Genomic DNA, 18,972 nt, shown 5'->3' on the forward strand with positions numbered 1-18,972 from the left:
GATGCTCTTACCAAGTTTTTATCCTATTAAAACCATATTGCATTGAAAAGTCCTAGATATTTAGTTTTCTTTAAGATATTAAATTGATACTGGACTCTTGATTTGTTCTGACTTGACTTGGTAATCTACATTTAGACTTGAGACTTGACATTAATGACATGGACTTGACTTGGACTTGACTTGGTAATCTGCATTTAGACTTGAGACTTGACTTGAGACTTGTGCCTCAAGACTTGAGACCGACTTGGGACTCAAGCAAAGTTGACTTCATCACACCTCTGCATCAGTTTCTTTCAGATAATAGATATTTAATTTAGAAGAGAAACCCTTCAGCTGCACAGCGTTGTTGTGGGGTTTAGGGCAGGAGGGCGGGGTTAAAACTGAAATAAGAAGCAGCGGGTGCGTTTGTTTTCACTCACCGATGGCGTAGACGTGCGGCGGCAGCGTGCCCAGCGAGCGGCCCCGGTACTGCTGGATGGTGTCCGGAGAGTAGAGCTTTGGGATGTCATAGTACGGGTTCACTGCAATCAGGATGTTGGCTACAAACGTCTGGTAGAGGAGAAGAAGAAGAAGAAGAAGAAGAAGAAGAAGAAGAAAAACATGAGTTCATAAAATGCACTTCATGTTGGAACAAATAAACATTCCACCCTCAGATACTCTTATACCGTATAGGACACACACACACACACACACACACACACACACACACACACACACACACACACACACACATACAGTAGGCTATATATATATATCATATATATATTGTGTATCTAATCTAATGATGTGCAAGAAATGTACTCATATTCACATTAATGGGTGTAAAATGGAAATACAATTCAATACTAAATCAGCATCAAAACTCCCCATATTTGGATCTGTTTGATAAAATCAGATGGAGGTCTGTGTGTATTTTTGGGTGCAGGACATGAAAGTGTGTGAGCAGCCGTCCCGGTCCAGACTGAAGCTGTTCCTCCTTCTGACACTAGATGGCTCTTTGCCCTAAATCTGACTCCGACCAGCTGCTGCTCCGTCACTCCAGAGGCTGAGAACGAGTCATTACTGAGGTCACCTGAGCCCCGGTGTGTGTGTGTGTGTGTGTGTGTGTGTGTGTGTGTGTGTGTGTGTGTGTGTGTGTGTGTGTGTGTGTTATAGAGCATGAGAAAGTGAGAGACAGAGAGAGAGAGCGAAAGAGAGTGTCAGTGAATGAATTAGTGACTATGTGTGTTTTCATGTATGTTCCTGTGCATGTGTGTGTGTGTTTTCATGTGTATGCCTGTGTGCATGTGTGTGTGTGTCTGTGTGTGTGTGTGTGTGGCACAATGGCTTGCAGGGACATAGCATAGAGGTGGCTGTGTGTGTGTGTGTGTGTGTGTGTGTTAGACAGAGAGAGAAACAGAGATGTGTGTGTGCAAGAGATAGAGTAAGTCAGTGACAGTACCTGTGTGTGTGTGTGTGTGTGTGTGTTTGTGTGCGCGTGTGTGTGTGTGTGTGTGTGTGTGTGTGTATATATATATAATGTATGCAGGCTCCACCCAGTCGATGCTCCAAGCAGGATGAAACAAACACTAAGGATTTTTTGCAGCTAGTATTTGAACCAGCTAGTATTTGATATTTAATATCTATTATTAATATGTATTAATTGTAATCCTTTCACTCATGTAATACTTACATAAATCTTGTCTTTACTGTATCTCACACGAACGTTGTTGAGGAGAGTGGCTTCATTCAAGTACATCAAAGAACCTGAGAGACACAAACAAAACAGGATGTGTTGTTTTAAAGGGCTAAAAACTGCAATGCACAACCTCTATGATAATAATACTGCACACACACGACATTATTAAAGTTTAAAGGGGCACTTCACCAAAAAACTGATTTTATTATGTATCTCATTTCACAAATATCCCAAAAATATAAATGTTGCTGCACAATTTCCTTTGGTTTTCAGAGTCATTAAGAAGGAGTTCAGCTGCTTCAGCCTTTCCCACATTCTGATGATGCGGTAAAGCACAAACCAATCAGAGCAGAGGGAAGGCAGAGTAGTTATATTTACTTTTTTTTTTGTATCTTTTGTAGCCCGGAATCTGAACGCACCCCGATGTTAAAGCTGCACTAGGCAACTTTATACATTGGCGACTACAAATAGCAGCAAAGGGTAAACAAAATTTGATTTTCAATTAGGGATGCACCGATACCGATACTGGTATCGGTATCGGTGCCGATACCAGGCTAAAATGGAATATCGGTATCGGAGATTTTACCCAAGACTAAAATCTGATACCGAAAGCCATGAGTAACATGTAAGAAATAAAAGCAAACTGTCTTGATTTTATGCATTTGTGGCACATAGAAGCCTGTATTTCTCAAACAGTGGGAAAAACAAGGATTTTATCTCAATAATTTTGTCCATTGACCCCAAACTAAGGAAGTAAGCCTGCACTGTTCAGTAAAAGTAACGGATCGGATCGGTACTCAGTATCGGCCGGTACTTAAACTTTCATACTCATAATCGGTATCGGCATTGAAAAAGTGGCATCGGTACATCCCTACTTTCAATACCCGGTCTGTGATGCTTTACACCAAAGGAAACCAAAGAGACGAGAGAGGAGAAGATCTAACGCTGCTGAGTCCAGCTTTCTCTGCCGCTGGTCAGGAGACAGTTTGGATTTCACTCTCAATTTTTGATTCGTCCTTTCCTTTGTCCAAACATCAGGATTTCATTTGGGGGGAAAAGAGGTTGAATCTACAGGTTTCAGTCAGTGGGGATGGGACACTCTTCTCTATTGCAGCGATTTACACTGACAAGAGGAGTGTATTTAATGTAAAGATCTTGCGTAGTGCAGCTGTAAATGTGTCCTCCGGCCATGTCACTGGAGGACAGCGTGTCAATTAAAGCTCAGTGATGTAATGTGGATTAAACACCAGCCTGGCCCAACCTTTCAGGGATGCTGCTGCTGGGAAGATGAACTTTCTGAGTTGATAAGTAGTTTTTCAATTCAAGAAATCTCCACAATATTTGCGAGAGCTTGCAGTTTTGCAAAATTGCCGCAACTTTTCCGCATGAAATGGCCAAATCAACAGACCGCTTGTGATTTGGACCAATTGTCGCATTCGGTGTCGTGGTAACTGATGTCATCGCAGCGCGCATTCAGGTGGAAGATGAACAAAGCTCACCTGCCAACAAAAATTACTGCCATAGACCGTGCAAAACAAAACAAAAGCTGCAAGAATCGAGGTGAGTGCAAAATTCAAGCTCTTGGAAGAGTTAATAGCTTAAACGGAGAGTGGGAGAGAATAGGGGGAGGCTGTGTGTGTGTGTGTGTGTGTGTGTGTGAGTGAGTGAGTGAGAGAGAGAGAGAGAGAGTGAGAGAAAAAAAAAGTTTCCTTTGCTTGCAATTTTTCCCAATTCCCACAATTTTACCGCAGAAAGAGCACATAAAACCTCGCAAATTGTATCGCAATTTTTGAGAAAAGCCGCAGCAAAAATCAAGCATTTTTGGCCGCAATAATCACAAAAAAACTCAATTCAACTTCAAACTGAAACAAAGCATCATATCTGATACATCAGTTACACCCCAGGTAGGAAGGAAGAGTGCAGATGTATTAAAAGACAAACTCACAGTTGTCCTCCACATGTTTGTTGATGTCGTCCTCAGCAGGGAAGACTTGGTTGACGGCAGCCAGGAAGGTCTGCGAGAAAACACAAACAAGAAGAGAACCGATCAACGTCAAAGCTTTAGGAAACATACAAGTAGAAAAGTTCAAATTTTTCACTCTTCTCCATTACTGCTCTTTGTATGAATGACAACCGCAGCTCAACAGGTGAGTGAAGTAGAGTAAAGTTAATTTCCACTTTATCAAGAAAATAAATCACTAACTGAAGTTTATTATTGAATATCTCCAAAATATACAGGATCCAGACTGTAAAAGTGTTCAGGAACTAAGCAGAATAGAGTTTATCCACATTTTTTAGGCTGACATATATCTTCAAGAGCTAAATTTGCAGCATACATCATAGTAAGTTGTATCAAACTGGGGGTCTTTTGAGGGAAAAAAGGCATATATTGACGCTTTTTCTAAAAAATATTACTGATTTCTGTTCATATTGGTGGATGATTATGCTTTTTATTTAGCATTGCATCACTGCTTAAGTTACACACTCCCTCGAATGACAAATACCTAATTTTGCAGCAAAATCAAATGAAACAAAAGATGCTCAAGTGTCTGAGTCATCTCTTTCCATTCTTTTGAAGAGTTATTTCTGTCTGTCCTCTTACTGATTTAGGACTATTTCAAGTTTCTGTCTTTTTTTTTTACCGACTCTCGAGGGATAAATATACCAGCTGCTGCAGCCTCAAACTGCCGCTCCGCACATCAAGGCTTGATGAATTATTTGGAGGCAGGAGGTAACAGGATCAGAGTGTGTGTGTGTGTGTGTGTGTGTGTGTGTGTGTATGAGGGGGGGCAGGGGGACGCCAGTCAACACCTCCAGAGCAGAGCGGGCTGCAGCCACTCTGCATTATTAACCACCATCACTGTCCGGTAAACGCACAATACACACACACACACACACACACACATACACACACAGGTAGTGAGGGCTTTCCTTTCCAAACTGCTAAATATACCCAGCAGGCGTCTGGCGCAGGGTGATGAGCAGGAGGCCAAGTTCAACGTCTACACAAACAAACAGCTCTGGAAACTGTTTTGAACCGACACCAGGAAGATATTTAGGTCCAGATTTCACAAAACCAAAGCCGAAATTAAAGATGAGTTGACGTCCGTAGCTGCTACCTGCATCGTTTAGTGAAATCAGGACCTAAATATCTTTCTGATATCAGTTCAAAATTGTTTCCAAAGCTGCTTTAACATGAATTTTTACCTGCCATGATGCTAAAAACACAGATTTTGTTGAATTTAGCAACATCCTGCAAGTCACCGTCCATCAAATGCTTGCAGGGATGCAAATCGCTCCTCAGAGATACCAAACGTTCCGCTCTATTCTGCTTTACTGTGCTCTGCCTCTATTCTACCTTTACTTTACTTTCATAAGAACGGCCTAAAAGCTAAAAGTTTGGGTTGAAGTTGAACTCAGCAACATCCTGCAAGTCACCATCCATCAAATGATTGGTGCGATGTTCTGTGTTGTGTGTTAAACTTTTTTTTGTTGATGTAAAGAAAATCGCCCCTCAGAGATATTTCCTCTCTATTCTGCTTTACTGTGCTCTGCCTCTATTCTACCTTTACTTTACTTTCATGTGAATGGCCTAAAAGCTAAAAAACCGTTCTGAACCGATGTCAGAAAGATATTTAGGTCCTGATTTCACTAAACGACGCGACGGACGACTGTCTCAACTTTCATTTTGGATTTTCATTATTCATCACACAGGTTGGCGCAGGCCGTCACCTCAGCATCTGTTCAGCATCAAACTGTTCGCTGGCTGCATTTGGGAAAGAAAAATTGCTGCCTGAAAAGCATCAATCACCGTTCATCAATACTGAAAAAAAACCCGGATGATCGCGTTCTCAAAAATGTGAAAGCAGAACTTTCACGGCAGATAATAACTTTAATAGTGTTGCATAACCTGCTTCACTGATATGTAGTCTTTCTCTAAGCGTAGGTGTCACTTTTCTCAGATGGTGGAGATTTCATTTTGGATCCGAACTCTTTATAAAACTAAATCGACGGGCCAACAGAAGCCTTAAGGTCAGTGAAGTGGAATCATGAGGGTTGTTGGTTTGAAACCCCACAGCAGCTGGGACAACCTGGACGAGGACACACCCACACACACACCCTACATGGGACAAACAGTATAATATGCTAAATCCCTGAGAGCAGAGGTGGGCGGGGCACGTTCATCGCAGGTGTTTGAGGTCGACACACCTTCCGAAAGACGCCGATTCTGAATTCCTTTGCCAAAGCTGCTCAAACGTCTCTGTGAGTGTGTTTTTATCACAATATGATAGCAATTGTGCACTGCAGCACAATTTGTAACACATATTTTTGCATTGGTTAGCCTCAGTTTGGACATTTTCCATATTTTTTGGAGGAGTGTGTGGGTTGCTCTCATTTTCCCATCCTAAGATAGCCAGCAGTGTTAAATAGCCAGCTTTCTGTCTCCTCCTCTGTCTGTGATCACTGATGTTGTGTTTCAACATCAGAGTTTAACACAATACAGGTGCTGTCACTGATATATATTTCTGTTTCTGCTGTCAGACGACTGCAAGACTGTAAAATAAAACATAAACAAGAAACACAAAATCAGTGATCACAGTCTATAGTTGCTGCAAATGATTATATGCATTTGTTTTAACCTGCTTGAAGTGCCAGATGGGTGGGATGGGCCACATCGGACGACTGATAGTGGCAGATGAGGTGTCGATTACAGTACACTAAATTAACTTTCACATATTTTAAACTTTCTGGCACTCGTATTGTCCGGTGAAACGGGCCAAACCCCACCGATCTGACACTTCAGCTGTCTGAAACAAACCGTATGAAGTGTTTCCAGATGCTGTTTGACTCGGTCCGGTCACATGACGAGGATTATTTGCTTGAAAATACAGCGTGGGTCTCGAGCCCTTAGGAGGCCTAACCCTGTCAATCATTCCAGAAATGTTGGTAATAACAGAGCTTAATGAAGAAGTCTAAACATGAAGGTACAAACTATATATGGAAGAATAGAAATCCTGCCAGATATCGTCTTTTTAAACAGATATACCTGCTGATGCCCTTATTCATTTGAGCCTCTCTGACAGTAACGTGACATTGTTGTTATTTATGTATCTATTAACTGATCTTGCATTGATAAACCCTACCAAACATTAAGACATTGAGTAGATGTAGATATGACAGCCTGCACCGACGGACCTAAATATCTTTCTGATATCAGTTCAAAATTGTTTCCAAAGCTGCTTTAACATGAATTTTTACCTTCCATGATGTTAAAAACACAGATTTTGTTGAACTTAGCAACATCCTGCAAGTCACCGTCCATCAAGTGCTTGCAGGGATGCAAATCGCTCCTCAGAGATACCAAACGTCCCGCTCTATTCTGCTTTACTGTACTCTGCCTCTATTCTACCTTTACTTTACTTTCATAAGAAGGGCCTAAAAGCTGTCCGCACGTTTCACATTCTGTAAGCTGAAACTGACCATGTCGAACTAATACTGGAGAGGTTTGTGAGAACGCATGTGACCCCAGGGGTGTTAGAGGGGGGGGGTGGAGGGGTGGGGGGGGGGGTGGGGGGTCGGTGCTGTGTTTCTGTGATCTACAGGCCAATCACAGCCAGCTCCCGCAGGGTCCCGGGGCTCGACAAGGCTCTCTCCGCCGGCCAAGCCATTTAATCTGCCCAATTAAAGAGGCGCTGCTGGCCTTTAACACGGCGAGGCCGCGGTGCCAAGGTGACGTACAGTCGATTCATTCTTTCCAGCGGCGGCATGTTCCACATTCTCAGCCCAAACTGGCCGGATTCCACAGCGCCGAGCCGCGTGAGGAGAATGGAGAGAGAGGAGAAAATGGGGAAGGAGGAGGAGGAGGAGGAGGTGGAGGTGGGGGAGGGGGAGGGGGAGGGGGGAGGTGACGCAAGGCCGCTAATCTGAAGAAAAGCCAAACTCCGAGGCAGAGTGAAGCGCAGCAGGGGGCAGAGACCGTCCCGTAACCAGAAGATCTGTAACAGCTGATGGGTGCGTCCCGGTCAGGCGGTCCAAGTGCCTTTTAGCAAAATCCTGAACCCCTAAACCTGGATCACTCTGACCCCTCTGGCTCAATGCACACAAACAGTCTCAAAGGAATATCCAAAGACACACAGGGGCAATAAGTAATTTTTCCTGCCCCGTAGCATAAAATCTGCCGGGAGTTCATAGGGTTGTTGATCAATACCAATGACTGTTTACATGCACACTAATAATGGGATTATGGCCAATAATCACGGTAAGGCTTTACTCCGATTAAGATGTTTACATGACTCTGCAATACCTTTAAATCCTGTTTTAAACGTGCTACTTGTGGTTGATTATTTGCAGTATTGTGGGTGGTTTCTAAATCCGTCCACACTCTGCTGTTCTCCCATTTCATATCTGTTCCTGCCATTTTTACCGGCCTGTTCCAGCTGCAAAATGCCGTCCTCTTGACACTTCTGGGAGGTGTTTGGGCAACTCACAAGCACTCAACAAGCACTTTATTTTGTTTATTAAACCTTTATTTTACTAGGCAGGTCACTTAGGAACAAATTTGTATTTATACGGACGGCCTGGCAAGAGGTTAGGCTCTTAGACTGCTGACATTTCTAGCTTTCCAAACTCACTTCTGGCCCGTAGTCTCTCCTCACACTGGCATTTCAAGACACTTCGACTTGTGACTTTGCAGCTTGTGTCAATTACAGGCCACCGTAACACAAGGGGACAGCAGGGGTGAGAGGGGCGGGGCCAGAGACCTGTCAATGCTGTTGCAATTCCTACTGGTCGGCAATAGAGGCCAATAGATGACACCGGCCGCCTCCTCTCTCCGACCCTAATTTAAAACCATTCTCTCTATCACCAACACTGAGGCAAACTGCGGCCAGCGTTTGAGGTGCGTCACCCACACAGTCGGCCATTGTGGCGGACAGCATGACACGGTATCATGCACTGAGCGGCCCCTCCCCCCCCTCTCTGTCTCTTGACGTCCACCCAAGGAGGTTTTCCAGTTAGCGAACACGCCGTCAGACACTGGCACACACTGGCTGCGGCGGGACAGGCTGCACATTGTTCCGACTCAGACTGTCACGGCCCACCGCCGCGGCCCCGGAAGCTGAAACCGAGCAAAGATCTGAAGGATGGATGTGTCCGTCCATTACTCAGGCCGCGTCCACACTGCAGCTGGAAGTGTGGTAATTGTGTTGTTTTTTTCCCCCTCACATGTGACACAGATCTGATGTTTTCTAATCAGTGTGAGTCGCATTTTTTCACTTCTGATCTGAAGGTGCAACGGTGGAAAAGCTTAAAATTCCTAGAAGCCCAGCCTACATTAAAAGCTGCAAATAGTAATGAGTGCAAGGGTCAGAACTACAGTAATAAGCAAATACTGTAGATGGAGCAAATATCCCTGGGTCCTGAGGAAGAGCATGTACAATAGGAAAGATGCAACAGATGTAAAGACGGTACAACTTCCACTTTTTACTGCATCCTCGCTGAATAACTGCTGTAGTTTTATTCCATCCCCAAGATGAACTGCTTGGAAAAATCAAGTTTTGGTCTCTTAAGCTGCAACAAATTACAGGGAATGGACCGGTAGTCAGGTGTTTGAAAGGCAGATCTTTATATTAGAATATACTGATTTAGTTTTACCAGAGGTGGGGACTCGAGTCACATGACTTGGACTTGAGTCAATAGTTTTAATTGCTTGAGACTTGATGCATGAAGAGAAGACTTGAGACCGGACTTGACTTGGGTTCTGGTGACTTGGGACTTGACTCTGACTTGTACTTTGATGACTTGAAAAGGTTTCTAAAGTCTTGACTTGAGATCTTGTGTTTGTGTAAATGACTTAGATTGAAAGTGATGAGATTTGTTCCAGCAGACGACTGAATTTAAATTCTGTTTTCTGAATTTGTATGGAATGATTGAATTTATTGAAGTTGAAACTGATTATAGAAATCAAACTCATGATGCTCTTACCAAGTTTTTATCCTATTAAAACCATATTGCATTGAAAAGTCCTAGATATTTAGTTTTCTTTAAGATATTAAATTGATACTGGACTCTTGATTTGTTCTGACTTGACTTGCTGTTCTACATTTAGACTTGAGACTTGACATTAATGACATGGACTTGACTTGTACTTGACTTGGTAATCTACATTTAGACTTGGGACTTGACTTGAGACTTGAGACTGACTTGGGACTCGAGCAGAGTTGACTGGCCTGCAGCACTAATGCAAGACAAATACATGAAGGTTTTTCTACAAGAGCTTTGTGAAAAACGTTTCTTCCATTACACGACATAACCTACATAACAGATCTCACACAGTGCAAACACACTGACTGTCCTGAGAGCTTTGTCCCCATTAAAAAGTGACAGGGTCTTGTGTTTTATAGGGAAAACGTAAACAGAATTAACCGGCAGACTGTTTGAAGGGGAACAATCAGTTAACGAGGCCTTCCGGGGGGAAAGATTACCTGAGACGGGACAGGAAGCTTAGGGGTTACCACGGAGACCGGCTCTCAGCACCGTTAAGAGCTTTACTGAGAGTGATATGGCACTTCAGCCAGCGGAAAAGTGAATTAGAGGAGAATGGGGGGAAATATCGAGGAAAGCCTATTTGTCTTGCTCTAACAGCCACTTGACTTCAGATGCCACAGATTCATCCTGCGCTCCGGCAGGTGACGGCACATTAAGCCTGCCGTCTACCAGCTACAGTATCTGGAGGTGAATGAATTAATGATGTTTTATTACTTCCAGTGACCTCTTCCACATGAGATTACATGACGCATTAAACCATAAAAAATGAGTATTAGGTAAGGCTTGGCAGGAGAAAAGAGCTTTGAATGAACAAAGCAGGAAAGGCCCTGTCTGATATGTCTAGGCAGTATAAGTTCTCATCGCAAGAACTGACCATTTTTAACCTTTTCCATGTGTTTCAATGCATCCAATAATCCATATTGATACCCAAAATCAGTATGACACTGATAGATTTCATATTTTGACACCCAGCCCTCATCGTGCTTCATGATTACGCCTTAAAGCCCCCATGAAGTGTCACGGAGAGCGTGATTTGCTTCTGTGTATTGACGTATTTCCAAATAAAACAGAAAGTTGGAGCGGGAAGCATCAGTGGGAGGGGCTTATTTGAATATTAATGAGATATGGAGGAAATGGTTGTGGAGGAATTTTCTCCGCCTCCGTCGCCCATCTGGGAAAAGACTGTTAATTTTGATATAATATTTCTAGAAATCAATAGCCTAGTTTTTGTCATTTCTTTGGCCTGTATTGGTGAATAGGTGAACACTAAGACAAAAAGGTTAAAGAAAGAAGTTTAAAGGTACTTTAAAGGTTGTATGAATGTTGTGCTTTTTGTACATGTACAGTGGCAGCCAAGTCTTCCTGTATTACTTTACCCTGTAATCTATCCTGCATTAGTACTGGAGACCATTTTTGAACCAAATGATCTCAAATGACAGTTCCCAGGTCCTTCCTTGTAAGTTCTGACAGCTGGAAAGAAATCAAAACTTAATTTGTCCAAACAGTTGCTCTTGGAGATGAGTCCAAAGTGCAGCAGCAATTCAGCAAGTACGCAGTAAAAAGTACAGTAGGGCTTCTGCAGCGGTTACACGGGTCCCCTCACCTTTCCCCTCTGTTTGAGAGGCTCGATGCTGAGGCTGTCGGCCCCGATGTCCACTATGGTTCCCAGCTGGAACCCGTCCGTTGGGTGGGGCGCCCACACCGGCTTCCCATCCTCCATCGCACCGCTCGGAAGGCTCTGGAAAACACCACACACAAACATGGGGACAGTTACAAGGGTGTAACATACCATACCAATGTGGTCACTGAAAAAACACTGCAATTGTGTCTGTCTTCTTGTTTGAAATAAAAGTTTACATGGTTGTTTATGTGTTGAGCGAGTTTTATGGCACTTTCACGGCACTATGGCTGCTTGAAGCCTGGTGAAGTCCCGTTGTGTAATAAATATATGGGAGCCAAGGAGCAAATGAGCGTTCTTGTCTTCCTTCCTGAAAGAGTTACTCTAAGCAGATTCAGTGCCATAAACTATCTGTTGAACCAGGCAGGACTGAAAGTGTTCTGGAGGTATAGTAAAGTCATAATTAAGCATATGAAATTAAAATGTACATGATTAGAGGGCAGAAACGCTGCAACACTCAGAAAAAACTTCCACTCCAAGTTGTTTACTTGGTTTCACCTCCTGAGTTTTGGTTCATTGTGGAGTCTAAGGGAACAAAGTACATAAAAATGTCATTTTTCTGGATTGGCATCCAAAACAATCCCACAGCTCGATGCAAATCCACCATTTGATCTTAAAGGTGTTTGGGGCATTTAAAGGTGTTTGGGGCAGTATTTCTGGCCATTTTATCTTACTTTATTAGCCAAAAACTTTGCAAAACTCCTTCAAATGAATACCCACACTTCTCCAGGGCTGGGACAAAATGTAAAGCGCATTTCCTTACTTTCTGTAGTCAAAATTTTAATTGGCAAGAGCTGTAAAGGTTTTATGTGTGGCCCTTAATTGTTTACATCTGTAATAGTTCCAAGCTTGTTTCAGTCTGACAAATTGAATGTTGTCCCTTTAGTTTAGCTTGTGTGAGTTATGGAAATCCAAGAATAGGCCCAGTCCTCTAACTGTGGACTAGACTACACGCAGTGTATCGACTCACATGTTTACCAAGCTCTCCAGGGCTTTGTGGCGCCCAGCAAACCAATTATGTTGTTATTGAGTCAAACTAACAGCTGATCCTGTTTCTGCAGCGATGCAGTAATAGAATGAGTGAGTTTCCCTCTGGGACTTCTTCACACACTCAGGGCCTCTGCTGGGTCACCAGGGATGGAAACAGCACAGAAGTATTTTATTCAAGTTAGGTTCTGCTACTTCAGATAACTTTACCTCAAGTCAGAGTGAAACTATTATTAAATTACTAAAGTAAAAAAAACAACTCAGTGATTTGTGACTTTGTTAAGAAAAGTTCTGTTAGCAGGCTAGTTGTTGTTACTAAAAGAAAAAGAAGCTAAAATCATAAAAAAATTGTGTATTTTCCCAAATCTTTCACCAAAAAACGATGGACTCAGCAGGGTCCTTGCATATGATTTGATCAATATAAGTCCAAGGTTTAGTAATTTTTGCTTTTTAGCTTCTATCAACAAAACATAATAATAAGTAATAAGTTACAGGAGTTCAAAGTGACTGTTTGACTGTAAATGTCATGTGTCACTGTACTCACTACTCATACTACTCGTATTCAAAAGTATGCTTCTACTTGGACAGTTACTGAAGGATAAGTAAAAGAAAAGGCTTTAAAAACACTCAGAAAATGGAGCGTTAGTCTACAGATCCACTCCAGCAGCAGTGAGTTCCTCTCCACCTGTGTGGTTTGCAGGTGGAGGTGAACACGCAGCCCAGAGGGACAGCAGACCTCAAACCACCTGCATGTGTGAGGAAACAGGAAAAACTACCTGAGCCAGCGGTGATGCCCCTGGATCAGAGTGTGTTTACATGCACACACACACACACACACACACACACACACACTATTCCAGCTCATAGATCATTTATTATTCAGGATGAGCTGCCTTGAGCACTTAGCATGCTAGTTAATACTGTATTTCTGAATATTTTTATATCTACATTCATATTTTATAGTGCTATTCTCGATTTTAACTGCTAATTGCACTGCTTGGATGCTTATTGCCTATTGTTTGTGTCTGAATATTGACCTGGATGCCACTTTACTGTTTGTTTTGTTTTTGTCTGTCTGCTATTTGCACCGCAACCAATTTACCAAGCTAGATTCCTCGCATGAGCAAATGAATCTGAGTCATATCTCTTTACAGATCATATTTAGGATACGCCGTTTATACAGTATGAGTCTTCATATCCTGATCACAAATCTCAGTATATACAAATTAATAGGATATACCAAATATATAGATGGAAACCTTGTGTGACTTGTGTTAACAAGTGTTTACATGTTCCATTATCACACTATTAACGGCATATTGGTAGGGTGGAATGGTAGTTAGACAGACCGTCCTTCAACCTCAAGCCCCGTGTCTACAAGCCTACGTCCTGCTGAAGTGCCTTTGAGCAAGACACTGAATCCCTGCCAGCTCCAGAGTGTCCCGAGTGGACTGTCTTCAAACGGGTGGGGAGTTTTTCTTTCAAAACCGAATACAGTCCAGAAAGTGAGTTTTTAAAGCCCGAAATCTCAGCATCTGGTTAAAGACCCCATGAAACAGCATCTTTACTTCCTTGATTTTATGTAATTTCCTGTTGAAACAGGATGTTGGAGGCGGGGTATAATGCAGTGAGGGATCATTCAAAAGTGTAAACCAATGGGATATCAATCAAGGGAGAGAACGGCAGTTTTACTTGATGGGAGGGTGGTGGTTTTATTAGCTGGAATTTTTATTTAGACATCCTGGTGCAGCATGAGGTCACCAATAAAGATAATCTGTTTGCCAGGAAGTAAAAGTAATGGGAGTTCATTTCGTGGGGACTTTAAGTACTGTTGAGTCATTGGTACTGATCAAAAACACTATCAAGAGCCAACAGAAATATTATGGTCACTGTGCTATGGGGCAGTAAAAATCTCACTTATTGTCCCTTAAACTTATTCCGACAATTGTAGACTAGATGTGGCATTTACATTACATTGCAGAATATGAATGTGCATGTAAACACACTCAATGGCTCTTTCTCCTTTCTGCTTACAGTCGTGGTTTTCCAGCTCGGAGAGTTTGTCCTGTCCGCTCTCTGTTGCCTCAGACACGAAGCCCTGCAGTCTGGCTGGGCCTCCAGTCTCAGCGCAGGGAGGTTTTCAATGCTCCGTTACCAAGTTATTCAGCTCACGCTTTGGGAATCACCTACTCAGCAACACAAAAAACCTTCGGCCCCTTCGACAAAAAAGTCCTGTCAAACTGTCACTAAAGGGACGGATTCTCCCAAAGCCATAGTGATGTGGAGTATAGCCTTTCTTGGTGGGACAATGGCCTGGCTGTTAGCTCAGTGGTAACTGGAAGGTCACAGGATCAATCCCAACAGTAATGTGTCCGTACTTTGACCAAGACATTAAACCCTTGAATGCTCTAGGGTTGCCAATCCTGGCTGACCGTGACCTCTGACCTCTTTGCTGAAATGTGTACCTGCATGTCTCTCAGAGTGATGCAAAGAATTGAATTCCTTATTACCTCGACCAAGGAGGTAATAAGGACCAAGGTAATGTTTTCACCCACGTCTGTGTGTTCGTCCGTCCGTCCGTCCGTCCGTCCGTCCGTCCGTTAGCAGGATATCTCTAAAAGTTGGGCACGGATTTGCACAAAACTTGGTATGAAGGTTGGTTATGGGCCAAGGAAGCACTGATTAACTTTTCATGTCGATTGGCCAAAAGGGGGCGTGGTGGTGGGCGTGGCATATCACCAAAAGGTGCATAACTTCCTTGCGGGGTGTTGTCAGACATGGAGGAGGTCTGTCTCTACTGAGCACATTTTCTACTTTCACTGTGTAATATGGCAATTGAAGCAAGGTAGAAGACAAAACATTACCCCAAGCATACTCAAGAAAAGAGTCACTGATGGATTGCCAACATCAAAAATGTGGTTAGACAGACTGTCCCGTCACCTAAGGCGGCGGTCACACTGACCCGTTGTGTCTGTCCGTCTCCGTTCATTTCAATTCATTTTTACTGACAGCTGTCTGTTGTCCGGACAGGACTGATGACGCTCCGTCTGTCAGATTTCCATCCGTTTTGACGGACAGAAAGTTCAACCCAGCTGAACTTTTTCTGGACACACAGATTCGTCAGCATCCGTTCAGCCAATCAGAGGCGTTCCTACGTTTGTTTTGTAGAAACTAGTGGCGAACACAGAGTCGACAAAGAAGGAAAGCCTGGTGGAGCGTTGGGATGACTGGAGGTTTTCCAGCTCAGTTTCTGATTGAATTTATACAGTAGAGTCTGTTTCTTCTGTTTTCCATCAAGCAGCTCCGTTATGAGCAAAGCTTCCCGTTCTTCTGCCTCGCCGCCATGTTGACGCTCACAACAAACCAACGAATCAAAATCTATCGTCAGTAATTCTGTCTGCTTTCCGATGGATCAGCGTAACGGTCACAGACAACAAATCCCTACCTGATCAGTCAGTGTTAGTCACTCAGCTTTATGCATCAGCCAAAATGCCTCAAAAGTAAATGTAATGCCAGCGAGGAGCATACTGACCCTATTAGCATGAATGAGGTCACTTGAGCGGCGACTCGGCTGCCAGTAGAGAACTGAAACACTCAGCCCAGTTCTGCCTTACAATTTCCATGCGCACAGCTGTGGAAGACTTGAAGCTTGCTCGCAGCGTTCAACAGCTCCCTCTTCACATCTTGGCTCGCCGTCAAACTGCAAACTCAATAACACCATGGAGTTTTGAATGGGGACTTTCATTCATTTTAAAATAACCGGGCAAACAATCCAGCGCTCTCCACTGCTGAGGGCTACGCTGCGAGACTGTTAAATTCAGTTAGGGTTTAAAATTGAACCGTAAACGTCTATATAAAGTACAATCGGCTCTTTTATTTAATTGGGTGGCCTGGTGACTACAGAGAGCCCGTCCTGTGACTGGATGGTCACAGGTTCGATCCCACCAACAGCTACAGTGTCGTTGAGCAAGATAGTGAACCCCTACCTCCGATTATGTGTGTGAGAGATATGCATAGAAACAAATACCTAATTATACTGTGTGTGAGATGTTGATTGCCTAGTCAGAGAGGCCGAGTGGTTAGAGAAACTGTCCTGTAGCAAAAAAGTCACAGGTTCGAGTCCAGCAACAACTAACATGTTCATTAGTAGCCATGTTTCCTATTGATGTATCCTTGATCCAGAGACTGAACCCCCTACCTGCTCCACTCATTGTAGATCACTCTGGATAAGGCTGTCTAAATGTCGAAAATGTGAATTCAAATGCTCTGAAATGTCTTGACACTATGTTCAGACCAAACTGAGAAAAAAAAAGTAGAGGCGGTGAGAAACCACGCCAAGGAAAAAGACAAACAGAGTGAGACGGATATCATTTTGCTCTAGGCAGCGCTGACTGAGAGGAACATGCGTTTGTTCAAGTTGTCCATCAGGTATTTGGGACCAATAACGTCTACACAAAAAGTTTATAAAAGCTTCATTCCCCAGAGAAAGTATCGGTGGTGCTGACTGCCAAGCTGCAGTATGATAGAATAAAAAACATAAAATGCTGAAGCAGAGATTCAAGTAACGTACGTTGTCTCATCATTCCTCACAGTTAAAAAAAGAACTCAAGAAAGATGCCAACTAAAACCTTTGTGTTATCAAACCTGCTTGCATGTCGCCACGCCAACTTTGCTTATTTTTCAAGTCAAGCCACCCAAATCATTTGAGCAAAGCGAAGCAAAATCTCACCTCGCTTCCTGTATGAACACACGCCTCAACACTGGAGCTTCAATGTGATTCCATAAATATCCTGTTCCCTCATGCCTGAAGGTGTGATGACAAAATCTAGATCAAAGGTTGCTGGTAATTCATTATCAAAGCTGTAAAATTCCCCCGGCTGGGCGAGGCCGGCCGATGTTTCCTCGTCATAATAGTGATTTTTTAAAAAGGGGCCATCTGAGGCCAAAGGCCCTCTGTCAGATCAATCTGCTAACTGAACAGAGCCAGGCAGCAGACGCAGGTCAAACAGCAGCTCACCGCTAACATGCGAAATCCATGTGGGTTATGAAAGGGTCACATAACACTTAATAATAATAATAATGCAAATAATACGTAGCATTTGGTTTAACCTGCTCGAAGGATTATAAAGGTGGGGTTTACCAAGTCAGATAGTTTCATCTAAGGTGTCAGTCACAGAAAAGTACATTAAATAACTTTTTAGTGATTTTACAGTAATTGTCTAAACTCTCTGACTCTTACATAGCAATCTTCGACTTTAACCCCAACTCTAAACCATAAACCTAACCCATCTGGCACCTAATTAGGCCAAAACAAACCATTAAAAGTATGTTCTAATATTGTTTGACCCATATCTGTCAAGCACTGGACTCTTGGACCAGTATGAGCTCTAATTCTGGCCTCATTGAAACGGAGGCTGTCCTGACAAACACATGACCGAGGACCAGGAAGTTCCCTTCCAGCAGGCCGACAGAGCCGCCGCCGGATCATTTGAATAGTGATCGGTCATTCCTGAAACCACAGGAAGATATGAGGTCAATATCCAATCCACCTGACTTCCTGATAACACGCCCACTGATACCGCTGAGTTAACCCAGTCAGAGCCGGGGTTATTTGAATTAACAACGCAGACAAAGTCATGAAAAACTGAGGCCATCATTTCTGCCTCCAAAATAAACCAAAACAGAACAATAAGATTCATTTTGAGTATTTTAAACCCAAAAGCACATTGGCAAAAAAACCCATCTACTATCAGCAGCCCCACACTGACACTATAAAACATCCCATGGCAACGCTCCAATCATGTGTAATGGATTTCGTTTTAACATTAGACATATAGGCTGAATCTCAAATTTGCAGTGAAACTAGGTCGAACTAAAAGAAGCAATTAAATGGCAGTATTTGATATTATCATTTAATAGAAAGACATTTAGCTTGGTGTTCCTGTGTAAAGCAAAGCAGTAACACTCCCACTAGGAACACTCACTGCTAAAAATGGAGGCAGTGCCGGTACTGCAAGGCACTTTGGGTAAAGCTGTCTGCCAAAAATACATTAAGACTAATCGATATAATAATTTATGCATAGATTACTGTAAACATCAACTGTGGCTTGTCAGCATTTCTGAGGAACAGTAAGAAAAGTGAAGCACTATCACATCAAATGATCAGCAAAAAAATCAGCTAGGTTTGATACAAAGAGCGTCTGCAGCCAGTTCTGAAAAGCAGAAGGCAAGACCGAACCTGCTCCCACTGTCCAGCCCACACACACACACACACACACACACACACCATCACTACCTGCTGTTATCATGAACATCTTCCATCAATACAGGATCTGATGTAATCGCTTGGCGCTATTAAACTGGGTTGAGCAAGATCTAACAAGAAACCTGGCTTGGATGATAGATTGAAGGAGGATCAAAACGGTTCAACGGTGAATGGTTAAACATAAATTGTAAATGTAAAGTTGCACTTACAGTTGCTAACGCTGCCAAATATCACTGACATAACATGAGCTGCTGCATGGGGAACAGTATTTTATATCGGGCAAAGTTCGGAGACATGGAGTTAGAGCTGGGCGATACG

The 18,972-nt window shown here is 43.0% G+C and overlaps 1 protein-coding gene across 3 annotated transcripts in view; it reads right to left on the reverse strand.

The window, feature by feature from the left end:
• The window catches only part of LOC139920320 (unconventional myosin-VI-like), a 149,286-nt gene that overhangs the window by 110,149 nt on the left and 20,165 nt on the right, over positions 1-18,972 (reverse strand). For all 3 annotated transcript variants that reach the window (XM_078289974.1, XM_078289973.1, XM_078289972.1), the window contains exons 2-5: positions 11,328-11,462; positions 3,624-3,693; positions 1,673-1,746; positions 420-549 (exon numbers count right to left, since the gene is read on the reverse strand). In XM_078289974.1, the coding sequence (XP_078146100.1) occupies positions 420-549; positions 1,673-1,746; positions 3,624-3,693; positions 11,328-11,444 (391 nt within the window). In that variant the 5' untranslated portion in view covers positions 11,445-11,462. The remainder of the gene's footprint in view (positions 1-419; positions 550-1,672; positions 1,747-3,623; positions 3,694-11,327; positions 11,463-18,972) is intronic.

The sequence above is a fragment of the Centroberyx gerrardi genome, chromosome 18 (assembly GCF_048128805.1).
Source record: "Centroberyx gerrardi isolate f3 chromosome 18, fCenGer3.hap1.cur.20231027, whole genome shotgun sequence".
Lineage (NCBI taxonomy): Eukaryota > Metazoa > Chordata > Actinopteri > Beryciformes > Berycidae > Centroberyx > Centroberyx gerrardi.